The 15,667-nt window shown below is 40.0% G+C and overlaps 1 protein-coding gene across 5 annotated transcripts in view; it reads right to left on the reverse strand.

The window, feature by feature from the left end:
• The window catches only part of U2SURP (U2 snRNP associated SURP domain containing), a 46,972-nt gene extending 31,927 nt beyond the window's left edge, over positions 1-15,045 (reverse strand). For 2 of the 5 annotated variants that reach the window (XM_064457672.1, XM_064457671.1), the window contains exons 1-6: positions 14,894-15,045; positions 7,141-7,188; positions 4,271-4,369; positions 3,063-3,177; positions 2,529-2,662; positions 536-603 (exon numbers count right to left, since the gene is read on the reverse strand). In XM_064457672.1, the coding sequence (XP_064313742.1) occupies positions 536-603; positions 2,529-2,662; positions 3,063-3,177; positions 4,271-4,369; positions 7,141-7,188; positions 14,894-14,938 (509 nt within the window). In that variant the 5' untranslated portion in view covers positions 14,939-15,045. Of the gene's footprint in view, positions 1-535; positions 604-1,379; positions 1,422-2,528; positions 2,663-3,062; positions 3,178-4,270; positions 4,370-7,140; positions 7,189-14,893 lie in introns of all 5 variants that reach the window. The other 3 variants (XM_064457669.1, XM_064457673.1, XM_064457670.1) reach the window with 3 other exon arrangements.
• Between the last annotated feature and the right edge of the window lie 622 nt (positions 15,046-15,667).

Genomic DNA, 15,667 nt, shown 5'->3' on the forward strand with positions numbered 1-15,667 from the left:
TTGGTTAATTGCTCTGGATATTCTGCTGCTCAGGAAGGCAGTACCAAACTGTTTCAAAGGTCACAATCAAACACCTCTCAAATCAAACATCAATTTAAGCCAGCACGCATACCAGGCTTTTTCGTTTGTTTCTGATCATTTTATAGCACCTGGTTGATGCTAGATTTCAACACAGAAGTGTTTTTCAGCAATAGCGGTAAACACTTCCTATCACCAATCAGCAAAAGAAAGGGCAGAAGTATCAAGAAACAACAGAGAACTAATTAGATGGCAAATGATAACCCAGCCAAATCACAGATACCTATACCAAGCATCTACCAGCACAGGTTCATACTCTGTTTAATTATCATTGCCATTTTTAATTAAGTTATATCACTCCACAAGCATTCGGAGGGGGGGAGGACGGGACGGGACGACAGGGACCCAAACCAAAAGAAAAACCTACTTTAGGAAACAGCTTAGCAAGAATGATCCTAAATATTGCTGGTAAAAACTTGCATCTCCTTTATTTACAGTAAAAATTAGCCAAACTTACTGCTTTAATTCTTCTTTAAAAAGTTCCAAATTACTCTTCTTCTTTTCCTTCTCTCCTTTCTTCAAAGGCTAAAATGAAAGATGTATCAGGCAACATTTCAGCAGGTAAAAATGAAACATAAATAAAAATTCTATGTGTATAACAAATTTTTAGATAATTTCCATGCATATTTTACCCACAGCTTTCAAACCAAGAAAACTACAGGAAGGAAAAAAAAAACAAAACACCAAAACAAACAGACTTGAAAACATTAAGACTGAGCACTATCAAACACAAATCTAGAAGATATAAAGTTAAGGATAGCTTAAACTAAACTTTGTTACTGCTCATTATTACAGTGCAGCGTGTGTGATCAAACACACTCTCTGCAACATACAAATTTAAAATATCTATGATGTATTTTGTCAGTTTGTTCCACTTAAACTTAGAAGCTGACTATACCCCTGGCAAACCATCATGCTCTAATTAAATTGATATAAATAAGTACATATATATGTAAAATAATTTACATATATATTCAATTATTTTATCGACAGACAAACATTCTATGTGAAAAGAATTTCCTTCTCTTGCTTCCTTTTGGATATAATACAGGTCTGAAGAAAGTTACTCTAAATAGTTCAAGATTCTCAGAAAAAAGAGAGTCTTGTATTACAAAGAATATGGATATTGTAATACTTTTTTTTACTGTAATATATGTACCTTAACTAACTCATGTGAACTCTTATCTTCAACAACATTGCTTTTATATAACCAAATTTAAATGAAAACGTTTCCAATAGGCAGACATACAAAATACTGTGTTACACACTACAGCTTTGGAAAAACTGGACTTCCTACTCACCCCAGGCAAAGTTGTTTGTTTGTTTTTGTTTTTGGGGAGGGTCTGCCAAATAAATAAAATCATTTTTACCTCATTATCTTCAATCACCATTGGACAGGGCAAGTGAGTAAATTGATTGTATTACTTGATAAGTATTTATGACAAATTTGAAAAGCAGTAATATTCTTACAGTACAAACACTTGCATATGACAGAACAGAGCTCAGCATAATAAAAAAATGCTACAATTAATTTCTGTAACTGTAGAGCTTTACATACAATGAAAATCAACACTGCCATCCAATATTATCCCACTAGTGTAAATTTGAGTTTTGTTTAAAGCTGGAGGGATGCTAGGATGGGATTACCCATAATTATCACATTACATGTCATTTCCCACCCTAACAGGCAGCATCATATGTTTCATTTAAGCTTAAAAATTGTAGTAAGCTCTATTAAAACTTTTTAAAGACATCCAAGACATTACACTTTACACATATACAGTAGTAACAGTAATCATATGTAACTATCACTTGACTTGAAGACTAAGTTTGTTCATAATATTTTCATTACTTCTTATGATGAAATCTCATTTTATCAAAAAAAAGTATGAAACCATGCCGGAGTCAAAATAAATTAAACCAAGGTGTTCAGCTTCAAAAATGTGCAAGTTCTACAACTTATTTGATACAACTCAAAGAGCTAAAAGGGCTTCTTAAACTTCACCACAAAAAAATTCAGAAAACATCATCAAGAAAAACTTGGATCAATGCAAAGGTCAATTTTCTTTTTAAGTTATAGAAACCTAAAAACAGATGGCAGCAAGAAGAATTGCTTCTAAAACTTCACAAATTCTCAGGATTGGAGATACTGTTACTTTGCAACAGTCACTAAATCTGTATTCATGAGAAGTCTGTCTCAATTTGCAGAACAGTAAAAACATACAGCAGCCAAAGTGCAGTACAAGGTATATCATGCTGCATACAGGGCTACTAGACCTTTGCATTTCATCCTCTTGTTATTTGCTATGGGATTAAGCAAACCAAAATTTGCACCTTGTTTTAATATGTGATAAACGCAGCTTAAACTACTCTGCAAGATCACACAGACCTTTTCCTAACCACTTCTAAATACTTCCTAAATATGGGGTTAATATTCAAATAAAACTTACAGGCTTTTTGGTTTCTATCATTAAGAGGGATGGAGGCTTCTCATTAGATGGCTGGCTTGGTTGATTTTTTTGATCTGAAAATCGTGATGAAGGCTTATAGATTTTACCCCTTTTTTCATCTGTTTCATGCTCCTCTGAAATTAAAAACAAGTTGTATTAACTAATGCTGCACAATACTGTTCATTAGAAAGAATGCTATTCTGTAGTCTTGTTCATTCGATTCAATATATTATTTCATTTTAAAAAGTGACAGTACAAACTTCCTGTAATTTAGCATCTTTTAATACGAAGAAAAAGAACAAAGATTAGGTATTTTAAAACAAAGCATTTTTTACTTTGAAGTTTAAAAGACAAATCACGCCACTACCTACTGAGGGAGTCAAAGCATAAAGTCAATTTAACGTCAAGTTTCCTTTGCTGCTTCTAATGTAACCAATTAATTTTAAAATGCAATTCAAATCCAATCTTCATCTTTACTCAAAGCCAAATGATCTACCACCACCCCACCTCCCCAAAAGCAAAAATTTGTTATACCTTTAGATGCATTAACGATTCCTCCTCTTACAAATGTCTTCACTTTATTACCATCACTTCCTTCAAAGGCAGCAAGGAATTCTTCATATATTTCTGCAGCAGCCTTCTCATCCTCCTACGTAGCAAATGTTAATCTATTTACTATCATCACAGAACAACCTTCACTAGACAGCTACTCTTAAATTAGCTACGTGACATTCCTTTTATTATCTAGAGTTCATGCTACAAACAGCATCAAATGAGTTTCCATATTAGTCAGAATTCAAATTTCTGAGATGTGGGAAGAACACACCACATAATATATAAAGCAAATAAGGCCTGTATGCTCAAACATGACTGTTCATTTACAAGAGTTTACATGGCAATTTAACATTCAAAAGATGCCAAATAGAAAAGATCGTATGGAAGACCAGCATTATGAGACCTAAGTATCAGAGAACAGTACATATTCCATCTTACCCGCTACGATCCAACCCATGTGACTGAAGGAGGTTAATAGGATCACCTTTATGTATTTCCCAGAGAAGTTAATTCAGTGACTTAAAGTTGAGAGAGATACTAAATTTAGCACTACCATGTTTATTTATGCTAGTATTCCCAACAACCTAGCAGGATATATTTCACTGAAATATGGTAAGAGTTGTCTGTGTAAAGTTCAAAGCCCAAAATTTTTAAAACTTCCACCTTACCAATTATAAGCTACATATTTCCTAAAATTTGGATGCTCCTGAGTACCCTAAAATTCAGTATCAAATGTTAATGTTTTTATTAATTCCAAAAAGAAGTCATTAAACAAAAATGTTTTAGAGAATAACAAGGGCACTTATCAACACAATTTCAGAGATGACAGGTACTCTTTCTAATTACTGAAATCCAATGATAGAGAGCAAATGAAGAACAGAAAACAACCTAAGGTGATGGCTGTCTTCATTTTAAGCAATACAACAATCAATGGATTGTTGTAATTCAGTATTTCAGGAAGCCAGAGAACTTGATTTCTCACACAGAAGGAAAGAGAAGCAAGCCCCTTTATCTTAAAGCCACAGATGCCAAGAACAAATTCAACATGTAAAAATACAATTCACTCTCATTCTTAGAAAGCGACAATTATCAAAATAAAGAAATTTGGTGGTAAAACTGGTTGTAATCTAAAAGAAAACTTATTTCAGCTCTGCATACAAAATAGAATTTTCATTGTATACCATTACCTTCTTTTTTAATTCTTCTTGCTCCTTCTTGCTCAGAGTCCGTTTGGCAGCACTCATTTTGCCTATACTGAATGCTTTGAGTTTGCTTTCCATTAGAGGCTGCAAAAGGAATAAGACAGCAAACATTAAACTGTTTACAAAACAGTTTAAAAATGTTACTCTCTACCTTGGTCTAGACCAGAAATTTTCTACCTGAAGCCACTTAACCTAAACAAAACAAAGAAAAGGCTTCCTGTACTTCTCTCTGAACTTGCCATTATCAAACACAAGCAAAAAATATAAATCACTTTTTAAAAAAAAAAACATCCTTGGTTTAATGAGAAAGCTTTTAATACACCATGCAAACACAGCTGATACCTGAAGGGTACTTGCTGGAAGAGCCTGGAGACCTTATCACTACTCAAGACAGTTTCTAAACCTTTGGAAATATATGCTTTGCACTATAGTTCCTTTTTGACCATTGCCATTTCCAGGGGGAAATAAAAAACGGGGGGGGGGGGGGGGGGAGAGATGGGGGGTGTTTCTAGTTCTAGTTACTAGTTAACTAAAATGAGAGACCTCACATTAAGCTCCTAGATTCTTCCTGTTTTAGTTCATTTAACCTCCACTGCCCCCTTCTTGAAACTCTGATGAAGGAAAGACTCCACATAACAGTCATTTCTGGAGAGTATGGTATTAGAGTTCTCAAGATTCCATTTAGGTAGTTAACAGACAGTAAAACATTGACAGAGAAAAGACAACAGGATGAAGACCAAGTTCGAAAGATATGGGCAATGGGAAGGAAAGGAGAGAAAAGATAAGAAACTTCTCTGGAAACTCCTATCTTAACACAGCATTTCATAAAGAATCAGCACAAGAACAAGAAAAAGGCCTCAAAAGAGCAAAACATAAGCTATTAGCCTTCATCTTACACAGTGCACGGTGATGCTTAAAACCACCACTTTTGCTATGACAGTTCTTTATCTCATTTTAGTAAACCATCAAGACAAGTAAGGTGAACATCTTGACATCTCAAAGTTTTTAATAATACAACAGTTAACTGTGAAGAGTTTCCTCTAGGAATAATTTTATTTTTTGTAAATGGTTTTATTTCTAGTATCAGCTTCCTATTCAGAATTTTTTACATATGAAAAAGCACTGTGAAAAACTGTTTGAAATACTAAACAAGGATTACAAACTGAAAGTATCACAAACACCTCTTAGGTCTGTGCCAAGCGTATGACCAAAATACCTCATATATCTTAAAAAAATGTTCCCTACTTCATCATTAAAAGGAAAACTATCAGTCACAAACTAATGTGACACTGTGTGAGGAGTTATCTGGGGTATGACACTATGTTTGTCAACATGAGCTGCTATGGCAGGTTTATCAGGAGCTTTCCATGCATCCGTGTGTTTTAAGATTAATAAAATCCAGTTTTCCTGTTACCTGAAAGACAGCTTATACTTCAGTATGACAAACAATATATAACCTTGGCAAAACATGAGCATATTGCTATGGCACAGCAATGCAGACAAAACAAATACCACACTCCTACCCAAGGATTATCCTGTCATCAGGAAATAATCTCTCACAGTAATGTTACAGGATACCTGCAGATCAGCCACATGAATATATGTTCTAGTGACATCAGGGAAGCAGCTGTAAGATAACAAGAGTTCTAGCACTAAGATTTCCTCAGTTTAGAAAGGGTCTCAGAAAAAAAGAACCCACACCAATCCCCAGACCACCACCTTCAAAGTGCCTGGAGCAATATAAAGTTAATAGGATTGAACACATTTATGCCTACTAGCTACATTCCAGTAGGCAATTATAACATTATTATTAACTGTATGCAGCTTTACAGAATTCCTAACAACACAGCTATACAAAACTTGAAGGCCTTCTTCCTTCAAAAAATGGAAATTAATACAGTGAAAAGGGTAAAGCAAATGACAGAAGCGAAGAGACAACTTCTGAGTAATCACATCACTGTATGAAAGCAAACTCCCATTAAACATAACACTGCATTGACTATAAGAAGGCACAAAGTACTGAAGTCCCAGTTCCACTGACAACACAAAATATTCAGATGAGATACGAGTAATTTTGCAAATTGTAGCAAGTAAAACACATCAATAAAAGGACCTACTTCTTTGTGAAAAGTTTCTTCTATCACAACTTGAATAATGTTATCTTACAAGCAGTTTAACAGCTGGTAATTGACTTTTTCATATACAAAACCAAATTGAAATCTTGAAGAAAATCCAAACCACAGAATGAATTGTCTGGTATTAACGCTCTGTTTGGCTCTTGCTGCCTGTTTTCATTTTAGCTCAGAAATAGGTAGGCCTTTAAACAACATTACCAACCACATGACAGGCAAAGGTCTCTTCAGTGGGGAGGGGAAAAAAAAAGGACTAGGTAATTATTCTAAACTTTTGCTTTAAGTATATTTTATCAGAAAGAAGAAAAAAGGATGAAATTACAGCCACACTAACTCATTTTTGAGAAGCCAACTGTATACAAAAAAGACACTGATATACAGTGATTCTTAAAATTAATCACCTCGTATTCTGAACTATTCCTCAGTATAAGAGATAAACACATACAGAGTCCTTACAGCTTCTTCCTGCTCAAGCATCTATTATGAATGCAGTATCATGCAGCAGAGCTTCCTACACTAGTGGTTGCTTGAAAGTTTCAAGGAATATTTTAAACAAGAAAATCAACGGTTCATTTACAAACACCTACAGATTAGATACCCAATGCACCAGAGTCTGCCTGCAGCAAGCAGTTTTCTTTAGAGAACAGGTTTATTTTGAGTTTGTGGATTTGATTGGATGTTTTCGTTTGAGTTTTTTTTTGTTTCTACATATTTTGGACTTACATGTGCATCAGCAGATCCAGTGGTGTGTACTGCATCTGGCACTCTGACCTGAAGAGAAAATGAAGAGGAGGTGAGGCATGGAAAAAGAAACAGACAAATAACCTCTGGGGTTTTTTTATTCAGTTCTTCAAATGTGATTTTCATTTCAACTTCAATGTCCAAATACACAAGAACAAAGATACATACAATGTATTTTAATGATATATCTGAACAGGGTCACAGCGTGAACAATTTCAATATAAGGCAAATAAGGGTTTAAAGTGACTGTTCTTTCTACCATTAAAAACACCTAAATTTCCACAGCTAGATTTTATAAACATGCCACTAACAGCACTGCAAGGCAAAAAAATTAGATTTGTTACACTGAATCTGCAAGAGTTGTCATTAAAGGCTGTTAAAGATTACATAAAGTACTTTATTATATTTGCCTAACTATAAAATAAGTTTCAAAACTGTTCTTAGCATGCTGGGCATAGATGGAAGCTGGCCACCTCAAGAACACTAATTTAAGTCCAATTTGTGAGTATGCACTAATTAACATTACTAGTTCAAATTGTAACTGAACTTTAACACATAAACCCACATATATATAAAATTTGCATAGGTTTTTTTTTTAAATTAGCTTAAGTGATGGAGAACACTCCAAATAGGACCAAACACATTTTTAAATTCTGTAATGTCCACATTCCAGAAAACCTCACTGACATAACATCCACTATTAATAGATAACTGCCTGATGCACAATTCATATCTAAATTGAAATTTAAGTCAAAATAACACATTTCCATTAGCTGAAATATGTTCATTAGTTACAGAACATTAGCACTTCTCCTTATTGCCAGGAATTTATAGTTTCTACCAGAAATAGTAATATACAGTCCTCATCGCCAGTCTTCCAAAACAGCCAAGCACCAAATGCTACTCTAGAAGATAATTCACTAGACCTTGTTTTCATTTCACATCATGCTTTTTCATCAAGTAAGATTGAGACATTTATCTTTGGACAACTATATTCCTACATTTTACAGTCAAATCAATTTAGAAACAATGGCAGACAGCACTTCAAGAACTGGAACTAAGTCCACAAAAGTAAAGAGAGACAGAAAAATACAACCCTTAAAAAGGGAGAAGCAAAAGGCTCCTACAAACATATGTTTGGGTTTTTGTTTTGGGTTTTGGTTTTTTTTGGGGGGGGGAGGGGGGGGGACGGGACAGGACGGGGGACGGACGGCATGGGACGACGACACAACACAACACTGAACCAAAAAAAAAAAATTATGTCTTACTCTCAAAGACCTCCCAAATTCACTTACCTGCAACACTATACATTACTCACAAGGCATATCTTTGCACAGAAGTTAATAAAAAGTTTAGTTCACCTGTACCAGTAGCAGTTCATTAAAACACACATGGAAGCAAATATCACAAGCATCTTCTACTAATACCGCTTCCTGCAAATTTTTCTTCTGTCTGGTGCTGGAATTTTTCCTGTGATTCACAACCGCCTATGGCACTCAAATCAGTAATCTGTTATCCACAGTTCTATGTACTGCAGAAATGTAGCTTAAGGAAAGCTGTCCTCCCCCAGAGAGGGGGGAATGTGTAGCACAACATCACACAGATAACAGAAAGACTCTGCGCAAAATAATTCCAGGGCTTGAAAATGGCATTCTTCCTGCTGCCAGCTGCCACCCTGCGGCAACCAACACATCAGTTACAATTCCACCCTTAAAATTCAGACCTGCAGTTAAAAAGATAAGTCTCAAAGGTAGACTGATACAATGCCATCTTAGTGTACCGACAGAGCCGAGACCTAGCACTGCTTGGGGAAGGAGGTTGTTTGGCAACAGCAGAATGAAATTACCATTTCTCAATTCTCCACACTGTTTCATTTACAGAAGTTTTGGAAAGCAACACCTTCCAACAGGGATGGGTGCTGAAGCCGCTAACAGGAACGACAAACAAGGCATCACAGACAGTAACAAGCAGTACCAATACTCAGTACAATAACACTTAAGACACAATATCCTGGGGAAGAACATTAAAAAAAAAGTAACAGACACTAAATCTGTTTCTCCAGCAACAGAGCAGATGATTCTGCTCGAAAAGGCTTTCAATGCATGGTAGCATGCAGAGATTACACAGCCTAACAGCTGGAAAGCAGGCCAATGATCAGAAAAGTCTGGAAGACACTGAGCTAGAAGCACAGCGGTGCTCCCCAACCCACCAACAGGGACCACAGCACTGTGGAGCAAGCCACCCCAAACATTAGCCAAGCAACAGACTTTCTACTAAGGCGCACTCTGAAAATTTCTAAAAGCAGTTTTAGCTTTTAGGCCAACTTTATCCCAGAGCAACTAGCAGCTTTGCAGAGCCACATTATTCTCCTCCTTAAACAGTTCTTATTGTTAAGGTTTTCTCTTCCCATCTATAAATTTAGCTCGTACCCTTGGTACTGCTTCTGACCATCCAAGCAAATGTACCCACAAAGCACAAAATGAAATGATTCTTGACAAAATTATGCATTGCTATCTGCCAGTTTCTAAAGAGCAGTTACTAAAGAAACTAATTCCCACAGCACTGTACTTTGCATCCATCTGCATCCCCTTGCCAAAGGGGCAATTTTGTTTCCTTGAGTTACACCAGCTGAGTTGACTCAGCAGAATCACTGTATCTAACATTCACAGAGAGCATTTCAGAAGATGTTGCCCACCTGTGTTGAAACCCAGAAAAGGATTGGTTTTCCCCTTTTCTCATCATGTTAAGTAGCTCAACTGAACCGACTTTTTAAATAAACATACCTAAAGCTCTGTCCTGCACCTGGTGACGTCCGATATGCGAGAATAACTCATGTACAAAACACGGAGAGAAAAAATGCAATGAGTTCATCTTTCAGTCATTGCCAGCATAAACAACCTACAAATGTCCTCTTACTCCCAAATTCACTGCCTCTACCACTCTGCCTGAAACCTTCCCCCTTCACCCTCAGACCAGAGTATTTTCCAGCTGGATCACCTTCTCAATCATTTTCACTGCACAGGTTCCTCAAAGAATTGTGCCAGCATAACTGAAGAAGCAATGCAGGCTGCTGAAATGGCATTCCAGTAAAATACAGCCCTGTCAAACCACACTCTTGGAAGTCAGGTCACTCACAGCTCCATTACTGAGTCTAGCCAAGTTTACTCAACCTTCAAAGAAAAAAAAAAAAATCATACAAACGAGATTTTTTATTAATTCCTATCAGAAAGCTGAGGGAGAGAGCCCTCCCTGAGACTCTGATGTTTCAATTTTCTTCCAGCTTCACAGCAGCTTCCAAAGAAAACAGAGAAGAGATGACTGCTCTCCCACATCTTCCTTCCTGTCAGCAGTGCAAGTGCCCATAAATCCAGCTCTTCAAAGTTTCTCCAAATTTAACAATCTCTGGGTAAAACTGGCACGATCGTGTTATTTCACAAATATTTAAAATATGTTGTTAACATAAGCAAACTTTTTTTTAATTAATACTGATGCCATTTAGTCAAAGAGCAACAAAAGCACAAAAGCTGCCAATAAAACTCAGGAGACAATCTGTGGCCTTCCAAATACCAAGTGTTATTTTTACAACACTAATGGCTACAATTTAAAAATAAAAGCCCTGCCCTTGCAAAAACTAATAGCTTCTGGGTGAAGTGTTTACAAGAAACTCTTGCCCTGTTTCAACACCTTCCACTGATTCTGCCCCCATACTGGGCAGCTGGTCACACTGAACTATACCACTTTTCCCCATCTAACTGATCACCGAGGCAACAGAGAGCTGAGGAGGTTCAGCCAAACCAGTTTCCAATTCATAGCAGGCTCCCCCTCTCTCCAGTCATGCCAAGTCAACTAAAGAGGACAATGTTTGGGAAGAAGAAAGTAGCTAAGGCTGGGACTGGTTTGTGTCAGCACTGATACCAAGGAAGAGCAAACGGCATCACAGCTTAATTTAAGATGTTGAAATCCAGCAAAAGCAGGGAGGTTTCTAGCCCAACTTGTCTTTTTTATTCTTACTTTCTCTAGCAAACCATCTAGAAAACAAATGCTTCCAAACACCTGCACATTATTTTATAGCTAATCTATTCACTCTTCACATTTACTGGAATAGCACATATTAATTTATTCACTATTTAAATAGGCATCACTTGCAGACACAAAAGTAAATAAAAAATGGTTTTCTCCAAAATACTTGCAAGGAATGCTATTCCATTATAATCTTAAACTCAGATGAACAGGAGCTGCCATCATTTAACTTTCTCCTGCTAGAGGGGAAATGAGAAGGATACCTCCTTTTATGTTTCCATCAACAGAGGAATGCACTTATGTCTCTCCTGGTCACCAGCCGAACAACAATACAGGGAAAGTTAAAGATCATGAGTTTCACCATCCTGCAGAATACTACATCTAACTGCAATTTACCACACCTACAGATTTTACATTGCTGCTCTTCATACACTTTAACTTACCAAGGAAAGTGGTCCATTCACAAGCAAGTAATCACTGTTCTTCAACATTTCATTAACTCACAACTTATTCAAAAGCCTGATAAATGCATTTCAGATTAAGGAATGTTTTTAAAACATTTTTAGAATGAAAGAGGAAAACATACAGCTTGGTCCAAGTGGATAATCTCTTCTGCCACATGTTACCCAATTTGTACAGTATTATATGTAAAGCAGTGAATATGCAATACAGTCACTATTCTCAGGAGATAAAATAAGAAAACGGTAGAGTCACTGAGCAGCTAATAATTCATTACATCAAAATAATAATTGAACATAATCAGTATCTGCCATTTCAGATTCATATCCTACACTGACCCCCTGTGCAGTCTTGGGCAATCTAGTTTCTCTTCCGTAATTTTGTCCTTGTTTCCTATTTAGATTTCTGAAAATCTCAAGCACATATATTGCTACCCTAATCTCAAAGTGACAAAGGAATAGGTGATGCTTTTGCAACATATTTAACATTGGAGACTCTCAAACTTATTTAGGAGCTGATGGTATCATAAAAAGCAACTACCACCACAGCGACACAGGCAATGGGCGCTCCTGGACCCGTACCATGACCAGCAACAGTTTTCAAACAGCTAATCAAACAGATAATGCCTGACTGAAACAAGCTTTATTTTACACTATAAAACAACTGGTTAGATGTTCAAAATCAGTACTTGGACATTAAGACAGAAGAACAAACACCACCCCTTCTGAAGGGGAGAAGCCACATCTTACTATATGTGTTAAAGCCACCAACCACTAGGCCACAGCTCTTCACAGAACACAGGCAATAAAATGTCACTGTGTCTTCCCAGGAGGGAGGCTAGGAGCCAAAGGCTCTCTTGAAATTGCCACTGAAACATACCCTGTGGAGTCTATGAGACATGTTTGTTTTGCAAGTACAGTTATTCTTATAACTTGCAAATACAATGAAATGGATCCTAAAACATCAACTTTGATTTGTAAGTAAATAAATCTTACAATGATTTTAAAAAGTTTGATAAATAATTACTTTAAGAAATTGAGCAAAATGGTTATTTGCTTGGATTGTTAAACCATGAACATTTTCATACAGGCTCAACTAAAAATACAGTTTTATCCTTACGTGACTAAATTAATTACAGAAAATAAGAATATTACTAATTTCAGTACCATTTTGTCATACTTATTTCTGCAGACATCTGAGAAGTACCTCTATGGATCTACACATCATAAGCATTCATGAAATGACAAAGAAAGACACCACATGTACCCCACCCCCCAAAGAAAGCTGTGATTGAAGGAAATAAATCCCAAGAGCTAGGCATGTCTATTTTATTTCACTTTTCAACAAAAACATTCTCACAGATCCAGGTATAAACCTTCACTATTACTTTGGCACATAAAATAATACTGACAATACAAACCAAATAAGATCTACAACATAAAGCATGGAGAAAAGACTACTGGAAACACAGCATATATATCTAGAGTAATGGGAAATTGAGGAGTGAGGGTGAACTGCACGAAGATGGTAAGACACAGGAGTTCCTCAACAGGCCTCAATAGATTAATGCATAGATTTAACTTTATATCCTCTAGTAGTCCCCCTGACTTCAAGGGGATGGACAATTTAGTATGAAGAGTTAAATGCCTGCGCATACCTCTCCAGAGCTGAGGTCTAGGTCAGAAAACTATTCTTATAAATTAATTATTATTGTATATTAAAAAGAGTATCATCAGCACAGAAATAGTAAATGACACAACAAAACAGTCTATGATGTAACGAAAAGAAAGGGATCACTTCTGGCTTGGCTTTGGGTACCATGTTATCAGTTGCAGTAATCAATAATAAAATTATTCTTCTATGTCTAATTATATATAAAATCCCCAAATATCTTATTCCCTGGAAGCCATCCTCTATAAGTTAAGACCTACTGTACTACTAAAGTTTTCTGTCCAGCTCTTCCGTGTAGATCCAAGCTAAAGGCAAGATCCCAAAAAATGTTTCCTGGCAATATTTGGAATAAATCATAAAAGCAAAAAAAAAACCCAAACCTGTTCTACTCTAACACCCCCAACCGGGTAAACATGCAAAAGCTCTCAGTAATTACATTTTAGCTAGTTTCCTACCAGAAAAAAAAAAATCTTGTTTTAGCTGAATTAAAAAATGGGTGAAAATTATTAATCTATATAGCACTAGAAGTTCCTGAGCAAAAATGTGGCTTGACTGATTTACACACATGCACAAAAAAAAACCAAAACAACAACACATAAACAAAAAACCCACAAACAAGCAAACAAAAACCCCACACCAAAACGTGCAAGATTTATATACTTCTTGTCTACAACCTGCGGCAAATCTGAGTGAAAGGGATTGTCACTAATCGTCAAACCATCAGCTGCCAGTGTGTCCCCCAAAAGACATCCTACCCTCTACTCCCTTGGCGGGGGGGGATGCTCCGAGAGCGGGCAGCTCTGTGCCGCTGCTACCCGCGGCCAGGCAGGCGCTGGCTCCAGCGCGCAGCTCCGGACAAGTTTGCCACAACTCCTGCACTGCCTGGACTTCTGCTCTGCAAATCCAACGAACGCGGCTACAGGAAGTAGAGCGGGTACAGGGAAAAGAGCGGGGAACGCCACCGGGGGAATGGCGGGATTGGGTGGGGAGGTGCTGAAATTCCTAATTTCACTGCAAATCAAAAGAAACGACTCGATCTAGAATTATCGTTTTCCTTCACACTCGCAATTTCGAAGCTAACCCCACGTGGGCTTCAGGCTAATGGGGGGGATCGGGGCTTCCAGCCCGAGCGAAATTACACACGTACAGGGGTAAGACTCGGTCGTTACGGAGCCCCCGCCCCCGAGAGCGAGGACGCACCGGTGAGAAGCCCCGGACGACCGGCGGCTGCAGCGCGCTGCGCCGGGCCGGGCCCGGCCCCGCTCCCCGCCCTCACATCCCCCCGCGGGGAGGCCGCTCCCACCGGCCGGGTGCAGAGCCATACCCAGGGTGGCCCCGGGAGCGGGTGTACCCCGCGAGAGCCCCGGGACCCCCGGCCCCGCCGCACCGCCCCCGTCCCGCCTCCCCGCCTTCGCCCCAGGCCCACAGTCACCCCAGGCAGCGCGCAGGGACGGAGCAGGCCGCGCCGCCCGCGCTTCGCCGCCCTGCCACTCCCGGGACCCCGTCGCCGCGCCGGTAGGCGGCAGCCGTGCCCCCCCGGCGACGGCGGAGCGGTGCGGCGGGCCGCCCCACGGAACGGCCTCACCTTCCCACTGGCTTTCTGCGAGCCGCTGGGCGCCTTATCCGCCATCTTGCCTCTCCGCTCGCTCAGCCCTGGCGACGAGGAAGCGAGCGCCGATCGCTGCGAGTTCGCGAGCGGAGGGCGAGAAGCCGATGGCCGAGCCACCGATGGGCAGCCTCCGCCCGGGCGGGGCGGGGCCTCCTTCCCCGGTACCGTCCCCTCAGCGGCGGCAACCTGTCGGGGTAGGGTCCGCGTCCCTCGCGCTCCCGTTAACAGGAGAAAAAAAAAAATGAAGTCGCTAGGCGACCTAAAGCCGCCGAGCAACCAGCTGCGGGGTGGCGGGCAGTCGGCAGCGGGAGCCCGCCTTGCCGCCTCCCTCAGCGGCTGGCCTGAGGCTCAGCGCCGGCACCGGCCCTTCTCCCGCCGGACGAACACGAACGCGAGGGGCCGGCGCGCGGGCACAAAGCACTGGCCCGCCTCGCCCGCGCCTCTGAGGGGAGGGGAGGGGAGGGGAGCGGAGGCCGCAGGTCACACGGAGCCCTCTCCCCCAGCAGTCGGCAGGTGCCGGCGGGAAGAGAAGGGCTCGGCTGAGGGCGCTGGGACGGCCCGCGGGGCGGCTGCGTGCGCGCCCGGCGGCGCGGAAAAGCTCGGAGCGCTGTGGGGGCGCCCCCAGGGCCCGCAGCGCGGCTCGGGCGGGAAGGCCTCGCGCAGGGCCGGGCTGGGCGGGCAGCGCGTCCTGCAGCTGCAGAGCGCTGCGCCTCGGCCGCTCTGCGCGGCTCTCCTCGCCCGTGTCCGCGG

This window comes from Phalacrocorax carbo, chromosome 7, assembly GCF_963921805.1.
Source record: "Phalacrocorax carbo chromosome 7, bPhaCar2.1, whole genome shotgun sequence".
NCBI lineage: Eukaryota > Metazoa > Chordata > Aves > Suliformes > Phalacrocoracidae > Phalacrocorax > Phalacrocorax carbo.